Genomic DNA, 10,898 nt, shown 5'->3' on the forward strand with positions numbered 1-10,898 from the left:
TGTTGGTCAGAGGCAGCCTAACTTACCCCAAACTGGGATTTTGAGCCTCAGCTTTCCTCTATTTGGGCGGAGGGAGGAGAGAAAAGCTCAGGAAATATCGGTATGTTTTCCATAAAGCTAAATGGATATCCTGTTTTAAAGACGTGTCCTGTCCTTTGCTGTGAAGTCACTCTTACTGTTTTTAGTCTTGGAATGGCCTTTCTGTAGAATTATGATTTTAAAAATTAGTACCCCAGAAATTTTTTGGAAATTTTAATAATTGGAAAATCCAAAACTCTGGAAACCACTGGTCTAAGACGATAACTCTTTAATAACAATGGAGCTTTAAAAAATGAAATCTTAAGGGACTTCCCTGGTGGTCCAGGGGCTAAGACTCCACGCTCCCAATGCAGAGGGGCCCAGGTTCGATCCCTGGTCAGGGACCTAGATCCCACATGCTGCAACTAAGGGTTCTCATGCCGTAGCTAAAGATCATGCGTGCCGCAGTTCAGACCTGGCTCAGCCAAATAAATAAATATTTTTCAAAATAAATAAATAAAAAGGAAATCTTAAGTATAATACAAATACCCAAAACAAATATACGTTACATGAAATCTATTACTATACATTTATTCTCCCCCAACTTGTTATTTCCAAAAGTTCAGAACTACAACAAGTTGAAAGAATGAGTACCTATGACACATTTTCTTTCTCTCTCTCTGTTTACTAGGCTATTTGAAAGTTTCAGATGTCATGACATTTCACTGCTAAATATTTCACATTATGTCTCTACTAAGAATAAGGCCGTTCTCCTACATAATTACTATATCATTATTGTGGTAGTGTGAGTTATAGCCTCCAAATACATCCACATCCTGATCCCAGGAACCTGTAGATATGTTACTTCACACGGTAAAAGGGATTCTGCAGGTGTGATTAAGGATCTTGAGATGGGGAGATTCTCCTGGATTATCTAGGTTGGCCCCAGGTAATTACGAGGCTCTTTATACGGCAGGAGGATCCAGAGTTAGGAGACGACACGACAGAAGCAAGAGATTTGGACTGCAAGGAAGGGGTCACAGGCCAAGGAATGAAGCCAGCTTTCTTAAAGGTAAGGGAACAGATTCTCCCTTGAAGCCTCTAGAAAGAATGCAGCCCTGTCAACACCTTAATTCTAGACTCCTGCCGTCCAGAAGTTGTTTTAAGTCACTAAGCGTGTGATAGTTTGTTACAGCAGCAAGAAAATACAATTATTAATTGAATACTGTCACGTGAAATAGAGTACATACTAAAATTTCCACAAAGGCACCAAAAGTGTACCTTCTGCTTTCTTCCTGCCTTCCTTTCCTTGGTGTGTTATTGGGTTTTGTTCAGGATCCAGTTAAGGTTTGTATATTGCATTGGATTGTCATGCAGTATAAGCTTTTTCTTGTCTGTTTAATTTATGTACTGTATTTAATTTGGGCTGTGTTGGGTCTTCGTTGCTGCGTGCGGACTTTCTCTAGTTGCGTGGAGCGGGGGCTGCTCTCCGTTGCGGTGCGCGGGCTTCTCACTGCGGTGGCTTCTCTTGTTGCCGAGCACGGGCTCCAGGTGCCCGGGCTTCAGTGCTTGTGGCACTCGGGCTCAGTAGCTGTGGGACCCGGGCTTAGTTGCTCCGCGGCATGGGGGATCTTCCGGGACCAGGACTCGAACCCGTGTCCGCCGCAGTGAGAGGCGGATTCTTAACCCCTGTACCACCAGGGAAGCCCTAAGCTTACTTCTAAAATTAAAATTTAGAGCAATTACTTGCGGTCTTCATCCACATTAGACACTGGAAAACTACAGATGATCTTGAGCATTGCCTTTCCTTTTTTTTTTCTTTATTCTTTTTTTTTTCCCCGCCGCGCCGAGTGGCCTGCTGGGTTTCAGTTCCCCAACCGGGATCAAACCCGCGCCCCCTACCGTGGAAGCATGGAGCCCTAACCACTGGTCCAGGGATTGCCAGGGAAGTCCTCGAATTTCTTATTTTTAACAGTTCTAGTTTGAAGGCTAAACTACCTCATCAGAAAGTGTATATTTGAATTTATCATACAAAAATCGACCAACTATACTTCAATTTTTTTGAAGCTTTTACAAAAGCCAAGTTACACAAGTGCAGCAGTTAGAACCACAATCCCAGAGAGGTGGGTCTCCCCGGAGGTGCTCACGTACTGCCTTGAACAATCCTTTGCAAACACATGTGCCCAAGCCTGAACTTGAATTCACGACCTAGCCAAAGCCAGGTTAAGCGGATAATCTACAGCGAGCAACCGTCTACTGAACGACTGACTGCTCTGTGCCAGGCCGCGCACCGTGCACGAGAAGCAGTTCAACTTTATTATGCCTGGTGGTCTCCAAGAAGATAAACCCGAAGCGCTAGGAACAAAGCGCGTTTTTAAGCTCTGTGAGTATTTGAATTCCTTATAACTTGTGAGGCCGCTCGCGCTTAGAAAGTGGGGAGTCACTTCTCCTGCGCCTCTTTCTCTTCCTTCCCCGGCGCTGCCTTCCTCAAACCAGGAACGATACCTCCTCCTCAGAACACCATACGCACTCCACGAGCACCAGTTGCCCCGTCCACACGAAGCTCGCCTCCTGAAGACAACCTCAGAGAAACATGACACAACATCTTGCTCTCACCGAGCACTGCAGTTGTTTACGAGCAACGGTCAAAAACCACAAAAACAGCTCGACACTGTATTACACCGCTCCGCCAACCAGGTTAATTCCAGGCGCTTGCCAGGATTCCGAAATCACACATACGTCACACTAACAAACCATCACAAAAACGGCCTACAACTAAGTCAAAACAGTGTTGCCACTTTCCGGCAGCGTGTAACACTACCAGCACAAATGCACCGAAATACGAGATATTCTATTTTTTATACAAATTTATTAGCCTTAGGATAAAACAAGGCCTCAAAAAATTGGGTACAAACTCGGAATTGTTTTTCTCCACGGAAATCTTTAGTAAAAGGCGAAAGATTTATGCGTTCTGAAGAGAAACCAGAGTATGCCGTCATACCTGCTCACACAGTCCTCGGCTAACAGGAAGTCCCAAGGCACCAACGGTAACTATTTACCCGCAAACAACCAGTGAGTTCTGCAATTATTTCACACAATTCTGTGAAAATATCCTGATTTCGAGTGGGGGCGGGAGTCAAAAGAAATAGAAGGCTAGAGCCTTTTGAAAGTAGGCAAGATCCCGATGGCAATGCATTGTGGGTATGTAAATGAGGCTGAGTCACCAACCTCGCGCTTCGGCAAATACCTTCATTAGTTTTCCTGCTCGGTCTAGAGCCACCACCAGGGGGCGAAGCAGAAACCAGATAGGAATATAGTCGCCGAGTCCAAACAGAAAGTCTGTTTTATTTTGTTTTGTTTTTATTAAGGGACGACATTTATTCCTTTTCCAAATGTTACAGTAACACCAGGGGGAAGGACATGGTTTTAGCAGTTAGGGAAAAGAAAAGTGCAAATCTGGGGTTTGGCCGTTAAAAGTCATTTACAACAATGTGCGGGGAGGGAAGAAAAGAAGTTGTTTCACATCACAGGCCTCCCCACAACCCCAAAGCTTAATACTTGCTTACAAGGCAAAAAAGAGACAGTTGATTCACAAGCTGGAGGTTGGAACTTGAGTAAGACATTTAGAAAAACCTAGACAAGGGCAGCGTCCTTCCCCGCCCAGGTGCCACTGCAGGCACAGCACAAGAGACTACAAACAGCAGGGGAAGGTGGACACTCAGGGTTTGGGAGTGTAGGCACCCCCACCTCTGGCTCAGGGATTTGGGGAGTAAACATAACCTACTTGGAGAAGAATTGGGGAAGACAACCAGCAAACTGCCTTCTGCGCGGCTGGGAAAGGGAAGGAGGTAGGGCCAGGGGCAGGAGAATTTCACATCACTAACCTAACTTGGGGAACTGCAAGGGACCATCTTCAACTGGCCTTAAGAGCAAGAGCAGATGGACGATGGTGTTGCCGAAATATCAGCTTGCCTGTGCACCAATGCCGAACAGAAATACGGAGACAGATTTTGGAGGAAGAGAGAGATGGCTTTATTTTTCTGCCAGGCAGAAAGGAAGACACAGCAGGCTAGCGCCTGAAGAACTGTGCCCCCATCTCCTTCGGGAATCGGAAAAGATTTTATATGTGGGGCTCGAAGTCTGGCATATATGAAAAGGATCAAAATAGTGAAGGTCTTGCATTCTTCTTCTTCCTGCGTTATTTCAAAACAGTCACTGCTGGCATCAGGTAGCCCGGTAACTGGGTCGCTGCGTCTCGGGGCTGTTGGCCTGCGTGACCTTCTTTCTGAAATGCAAATGCTACAGGGGGTGATTTGCTACAAGGCAGTGCAGGATGTAATTCACATAGTGTTAAAGAGTCATAGGTTCGGGATGTCCCTGGTGTCACAGTGGTTAAGAATCCACCTGCCGGGCTTCCCTGGTCCCACAGTGGTTGAGAGTCCGCCTGCAGATGCAGCGGACACGGGTTCGTGCCCCAGTCCGGGAAGATTCCACATACCGCGGAGCGGCTAGGCCCGTGAGCCATGGCCGTTGAGCCTGCGCGTCCGGAGCCTGTGCTCTGCAACGGGAGAGGCCACAACAACGAGAGGCCCGCGTACCACAAAAAGAAAAAAAAAAAAAAAGAATCCACCTGCCAATACAGGGGACACGGGTTCGAACCCTGGCCCGGTAAGTTCCCACATGCCGAGGAGCAACTCAGCCGGTGTGCCACAACAACTGAGCCCAAACGCCACAACTTCTGATGCCCGCATGCCTATAGGCCGTGCTCTGCAAAAAGAGAAGCCACCCAATGAGAACACCACGCACTTCAACGAAGAGTAGCCCCCGCTCGCCGCAACTAGAGAAACCCCGCGCGCAACAACGAAAAACCAATGCAGCCATACATAGTAAATAAATAAATAATAATGTCCATAAATTAAAAAAAAAAGAAAAGAAAGACACTTTCCACTTTAGAGCAAAGGGCAGGCATGCTTACTGACTGCTATATAACATTCAGGTTCTCTGAAATCAGGGTTCCTCTTTGTAATAAAATCCATTGCATAAGCGGGCGTTCATCTGTGTTCTCCCATGGGACTTGGGGGCAAAGGGAACTGATTCAAAAAGAGAAAACCCATATAATCAATATGAAGACTATAAAAGGAGACATCATTATAGATGGTACATTCATTAAAATGATTTTTTTAATGACATAATGAAAACTTCTTGCAATATGTTTGAAACTTTAGACGAAAACAGCGAGAAAATATAATTTACCAAAACGTACTCGAGAAGTAGAAAACCCAAAGTGTCCTCTAACCATTAAAGAAAAGGAATCAGTAATTATTTTTTTCCATAAGCTCAGAAGCTTCAGAGAATTCGATCAAACATTCAAGAAAACATTCTAGTCTTAAACTCTTCCAGAGATTAGAAAAAGAGAGTACATCTTTTCCAAAAATCCCTTTCACAGATTTTCCTGGAGGAGCGGCCATAGCACAGGAATAGACACCAGTCTTGGAGAGTTACAATCAGTGAAGGTGAGAGTGGCAAATGTAGCTAAGTGTACTCTGGCCTCTCTTCACATCACTTGTCCTTTTTTGTTTTTTCGGCTGCCTTTGGGTCTTCGTTGTGGTGCGTGGGCTTCTAGTTGCAGTGGCTTCTCTTGTTGTGGAGCGTGGGCTCAGTAGTTGAGGCACGTGGGCTCAGTAGTTGTGGCTTGTGGGCTCTAGCACGCAGGCTCAGTAGTTGTGGCGCACGGGCTTAGTTGCTCCGCGGCGCGTGGGATCTTCCCAGGCCAGGGCTCGAACCCGTGTCCCCTGCATTGGCAGGCGGATTCTTAACCACTGTGCCACCAGGGAAGTCCCAGATCACTTGTCTTTTACCTTTTACTAAAGATTTTGTGGAGAGGAATGTGTGGGAGGGTGCCTTCTCATCGAAGACGGAAAGTTTCCAAGGTTTCATCTATTAGGTATGACCTTTGCTATAGCTTTTGGTAGATAGCTCTTACCACACTGAGATTCAATTTTCTCAAACTTTCTTTCTATTAAGATCGTATATGTGCATTGCTAGATGGCACATTATTCCTTTTACACACTGCTAGACTCAATTTGCTAACATTTTGTGTAGAATTTTTGCATCTGTGTTCATGAGTAAGATTGCTATATAACTTCTCTAGAGCCTCACTTACAGCTGGGGGCAGGGAATCAGAGAACGCAGTTCCCAACCTACAACTTAAACTTGGAACTGCTTTCTAAAACAAGAAGTTGGCTGCATCTTCTATCTCTTAACTACGAACCTCCTTCTAGTTCTACACATCAGCCATTTGTCTTTGAAAACCCACATACTTACCCTTATTTAAGTAAAACCTCAAAAGACTCCACTACCAATTCTCAAGTGTTTCTCTCCACGAAAGTCTTTGCCAAGACACAAAAGATTTCATTAAACTGGGGAGGAATGTGTATGTGTGTACCATGCATGCCCATCCTCCCATATACTCGTTGGTCCCCCAACGTTTGTGGTGCCTTTGTACCTACCAACAAAAACTTGTCTTCCATTGTAGAGAATGACCCCTAAACATGTTCTTACTGGGTAAAAGCTCCTGACAAGAAAATAAAAGGTGGGACTTCCCTGGTGGCGTAGTGGTTAAGAATCCACCTGCCAACGTAGGGGACCCGGCTCGAGCCCTGGTCTGGGAAGATCCCACACGTCCCGAGCAACTAAGCCCGTGCGCCACAACTACTGAGCACGAGGGCCACAACTACTGAAGCCCCCGCGCCTAGAGACGGTGCGCCACAACAAGAGAAGCCACCTCAAGGAGAAGCCCGTGCACTGCAACAAAGAGTAGCCCCTCTGCTTACCGCAACTCGAGAAGGCCCGTGCACAGTAACAAAGACCCAACGCAGCCTTAAATAAATAGATTTTTTAAATTTTTTTAAAAAGAAAATAAAACATTAATTTTTGTTTTTCAAACAGATAATACTGTTAATATTTCTCACGTAGTCTACACTGCATTCTGGTATGCAGATGAGCTAGTCAGGGAAACAACTGTGCCCTCGAAGTAGGTGGAGAGGCCAGCGGCACTTGACTCTGCAGCTGGGGGGACAGCTCATTTCTAAGCCCCGTCTTCCATGCAGCAAGCACTTGTGTTTACCCGCTGTCCTATCACACCACATTACCTGCCCGTTTCCAGCTCTGCCTGTCTGGGGTTCTTTTCTCTTTACAAAAATATTCAGTCCTCTGCCATCTTCCCAGGCTCTCTCACAGCCCACCGACCCCTTTTATAGCACTTGTCACCAAACTGTTCGCCGGGCACAAGACGCGTCCTATGCAGGTTGACCGAAAGGCTGAGTCAATGCTGGATGGAATGAATGACTGCGAAGCAGCCACAGAAAATGCCCTCTTTAAATTCTAGTCCCCTCCTCCTTCCTAAGCGAATCTTTCCCTCCTTTTGCTTCCACCACTTCCTAGCTGTGGTACCTTATGGCAAGTGCTTTACCTCTCTGTGCCTCATTCCCTCAAATGTCCAATAGGGATAAGTCATCATGCTGTTGCAAAATGAAGCTCCTTGGTCACAGGGATCGTCACTGGGACTCTGAAAGGAAAGCCCTCAGCACAGAGCCTAGGCAAACAAGGCCTCAGTAAGGGTCCATCAGAAAGCAAAGTTTCTCTAAACTGCTGTCGACCTCGCCTCCTTTCTCATTTTCTGCTACACATCCCCACCCACTTGCTCTGTCTTCCCCTCACCCCTTGTCTTTCCCCATCCTGTCTCCCTTTGAAGACCCGCCGTCCTTCCCTCCTCCAGGAAACCTTCTAGATTCCTCAAAGCCCTTTGGCGGCCCTACCTCTGTGGGGCCTCCAGCTCTTTTCAGCCTCTAAGCCTCCAACCTTCTTCCTCCGGCTCTGGCTGGTTCTGTGAATCCCAGGGGGCCTCGGCCTCCTCCTCCCTCTCCCCTTTAACTACGAGCTCCAGAAGGGCAGGACTGAGGGGTCGCCGGCCCAGCTCCCCCCACGCCTGGCACAGTGCTGGCCAGTAAGGGGTGCTAAGAAAGGTCGATAAAGAGTTGGAGGGGAGGGGGTGCTGCTTCCTTGCGAGGGCGAGGGCGGGGAGTGGAGCGCGGGCCTCTCCAGCGCCCCTGCCTTCCCCAACCAACGAGCTGATCAAGGACCTGGTCAACTACGACATGTGCCCGGCGCTGCTCAAGGGCCTCGTGGCGCTGCTGAAACCGTCCTTCAAGGAGACCAGCAAACAGCAGTCCCAGATCGTCAGCGGTAGGGATCCGCTGCGATCGGGGTGGTGGACCTCGACGGGGCAGGGTGGAAGACGAGGACGAGGGCTCCTCCAGCCTCACGGCCACTCCTCCCTCTTCCAGACTCTTCGGTTCTGCAGCTCAGCACCCACCTGCCGTGGTTCTTGCAGCAGGCCGCGGCCGCCAACGCCACCGGGTAAGCGGGCAGCAGGTAGTGGGCGGATGCGGCAAGCCAGGCCCCGGCGCTGCCCACGGGCCCCCAAGAGCGCTCCGGCCGCCAGAGGGTCCCACGGGGCCGCCACAGCACGAATCCCACCCCCACCCGACGCCACCCACGCCCAGGATCCTGGCGCGAGGCAACACGAGCCTGGCCGAGGAGATGCTGCACCTGCGCGTGGTGCACAGCCTCATGGCCGCCATGGGCAACACGGACCACAGCAACGGCCAGCGGCAGGCCAGCCTCACGCTAGAGGTGCGCTGGGCGGCCGGGTGGCGGGCGGCAGGGGGGCGCGGCAGGCACAGCGCGTGGGCACGGCAGTCACGCCCCCTCGCCCGCCCACGCAGTACTTTGTGCAGTTATTCCCAGTGGTGGAGGAGCACGTGCGCAGGTCCATGGGGGAGGAACTCTACAAGCTCTTCCGTGTAAGTGCTCCCGCCCCGTCGCGCCCCGCGGGACACAACAGTGCCCCTGTACACAGCCCAGCGCACAGCCCCTCCCCTTGTACACCCCACACACAGATCGGCCTCGGGGCCGGCGGCGGGAAGGACTGCCCTGGCTTGGGTTTCTCCACCTGGCACCCTTCCGTCCCCTTTCCTGCCCTTCCAGTCAGGTTAAGAGCCTGACCGCAGCCTGCAATCTCCATGTGCCCACGCCCAACTCCAAGTCCAGGCTGCCCTGGCATCCAGCCCAGTTCCCCTTGCTCCTGTCCTCAGGGCAACGCCGAGGACTTGTACAGGAGAATAGATAGCACTCAGGCGGACATCTTGGCGGCCAACGAAGTCAATGTCACCAAAGGTGAGTGGGGTGTGAGGGGGCTGGAGCAGAGGTGCGGCGGCACCCACACTCAGGCTCATCTCCCTGTCCCCAGAGCTGCATCTCAGTGGCCTCTCCGACAGCACCATGAGCTCTTACTTTGGCCATTGTAATCAGGGTCAGGTGGCCTACATCACACACTTCCAGAGGGAGGCTGTGGGAGAAAAGGAGCAACAGAGCCTCCAAGGCAAGCCAGGAAGCCCAGGCTGTGTGGCAGGGATGCCTGGCAGAAGGAAGGAGCCAGGGCCAAGCTCCGGTTGACTCTTCTTGGCCCTTGGTGGGAGGCTGGGGATCTGCCCGCCAGAAGGGGAAAAGGAGAGCTGGCTGGGAAGGGTTCAATAAACAAACGGTCTTGCTATCTATCTGGTGTCCGTGTGTGGAGGGCAGAGGGCGATCTAGTGAGAGTTATGATGACGGGTCGGGGTGCCTCTGCTCACCAAGGAAAAACGCTGGTCTGAGGGGAAGGACCACCAACGTCGTAGAAGATTCAAGGGCACAGCCTGTGGAGCGGGCCTTACCTCAGCTCCCTGCTGGCCCCTGCGCTCTCCCCTCCAGGACACCACACCCACCTGGTTTTTCTCCTGCCTCTCCGGTTGCTTCCTTTCATTCTCTTTTGCTGATTCCTCCTCTTCAACCCAGCTTCCTTCAAGGTGGAGTGAGGCAGGACTCTGACCTGGAGCCTCTTCCCTACCTTTACACCCTGGTGATTCCATTGCTTTAAATACCACTTCTGTGCAACGACTCCCACGTTTCTATTTCCAGCTAAACATTTCTACCTCATGGTGTTGTCGACGAAAAATTTAATCTTAGTCGATGTAAGAAAGCAATGAAAAATTTTATTCGAGCCAAATTGTGGCGTATGAGCCGGGAACAGCCTCTCGGAAAGCTCCAAGTACTGTTCTGCCTGTGAGAGGTCAAAGCACAGTTATCCAGGGCTTTGTTCGTTAAATGACGTACACAGTGACATTCACACAATCCACATCGACACCTACAAAGCAGGTAATGGGTCAGGGGTCATCAGGGCCCCTTACAAGATCAAGGAGGAAGGTTATCTCCTAAGGAGTTATCTTGTTGATACTAGGAGAAGGTTGCTCTTTACAGTTGACCAGGTATTTCTGCCCACCGGGAGGTGGGTCGATGCATGGTGCAGATACGCAATGCACAGTAGAGGGAAGAGAGGAGGCCAAAGGGCAGAGAAAATTATTTATGTTCAAATTTTCCTTGACTCGCTTTAGAATATGCATTTGTATTTCATCAGTGTCCAAAGCTGAACTCCCAGTCCTGTGCCATCTTCCCCAACTCAACTGATGGCAACTCATCCTTCCTGCCACTCAGAACAAAATCGTGGTGTTCTCCTTGATGTCTCTCTTTAACCTCTGGATCCATCCTGTCTGTTGACTCTACCTTCCAAATATATCCAGGATCCAACTATGTCTCACTACCTCCATTGCTAATACTCGGGTCCAAGCCACCATCATCTCTCTTCTAGATGACTCTGCTTTCTGCCCCATTCTCTTTGTCAGCACAGCAGCCAGAGTGGTCCTTGTAAACTTCAGATTCTGTCACTCTGCTTAGAACCTTGCAGGGCTCTCCATTTCACTGAGTAAAGCCCAAGCCCTTACTGT

The 10,898-nt window shown here is 49.6% G+C and overlaps 1 protein-coding gene and 1 non-coding gene across 2 annotated transcripts; one reads left to right on the forward strand and one right to left on the reverse strand.

Annotated features, from left to right (window-relative positions):
* Positions 1-2,891: 2,891 nt before the first annotated feature.
* Positions 2,892-3,009, reverse strand: LOC132416721 (U5 spliceosomal RNA). The gene has a single exon (XR_009517695.1). It is a non-coding gene; the product is annotated as a U5 spliceosomal RNA (small nuclear RNA).
* On the forward strand, positions 3,008-9,617 carry LOC132413017 (armadillo-like helical domain containing protein 1). Its single transcript, XM_059995066.1, has 7 exons — positions 3,008-3,065; positions 8,122-8,262; positions 8,364-8,436; positions 8,583-8,712; positions 8,805-8,882; positions 9,174-9,255; positions 9,329-9,617. The coding sequence occupies exons 1-7, from the start codon at positions 3,008-3,010 to the stop codon at positions 9,532-9,534; spliced, it is 768 nt and encodes a 255-aa protein (XP_059851049.1). The 3' UTR covers positions 9,535-9,617.
* The last annotated feature ends 1,281 nt before the right edge of the window (positions 9,618-10,898 follow it).

Source organism: Delphinus delphis, chromosome 1 (assembly GCF_949987515.2).
Source record: "Delphinus delphis chromosome 1, mDelDel1.2, whole genome shotgun sequence".
In the NCBI taxonomy this organism is placed as follows: Eukaryota; Metazoa; Chordata; class Mammalia; order Artiodactyla; family Delphinidae; genus Delphinus; species Delphinus delphis.

What these genes read in the sequence shown, in the direction of transcription:
- LOC132413017 (XM_059995066.1), top strand. Translation starts at nt 3,008, where the DNA reads ATGCCGTCATACCTGCTCACACAGTCCTCGGCTAACAGGAAGTCCCAA. An exon ending in GCAGTCCCAGATCGTCAGCG is followed by an intron (nt 8,263 to 8,363) that starts GTAGGGATCCGC and finishes TCCCTCTTCCAG; the next exon opens with ACTCTTCGGTTCTGCAGCTC. An exon ending in AACTCTACAAGCTCTTCCGT is followed by an intron (nt 8,883 to 9,173) that starts GTAAGTGCTCCC and finishes TCCTGTCCTCAG; the next exon opens with GGCAACGCCGAGGACTTGTA.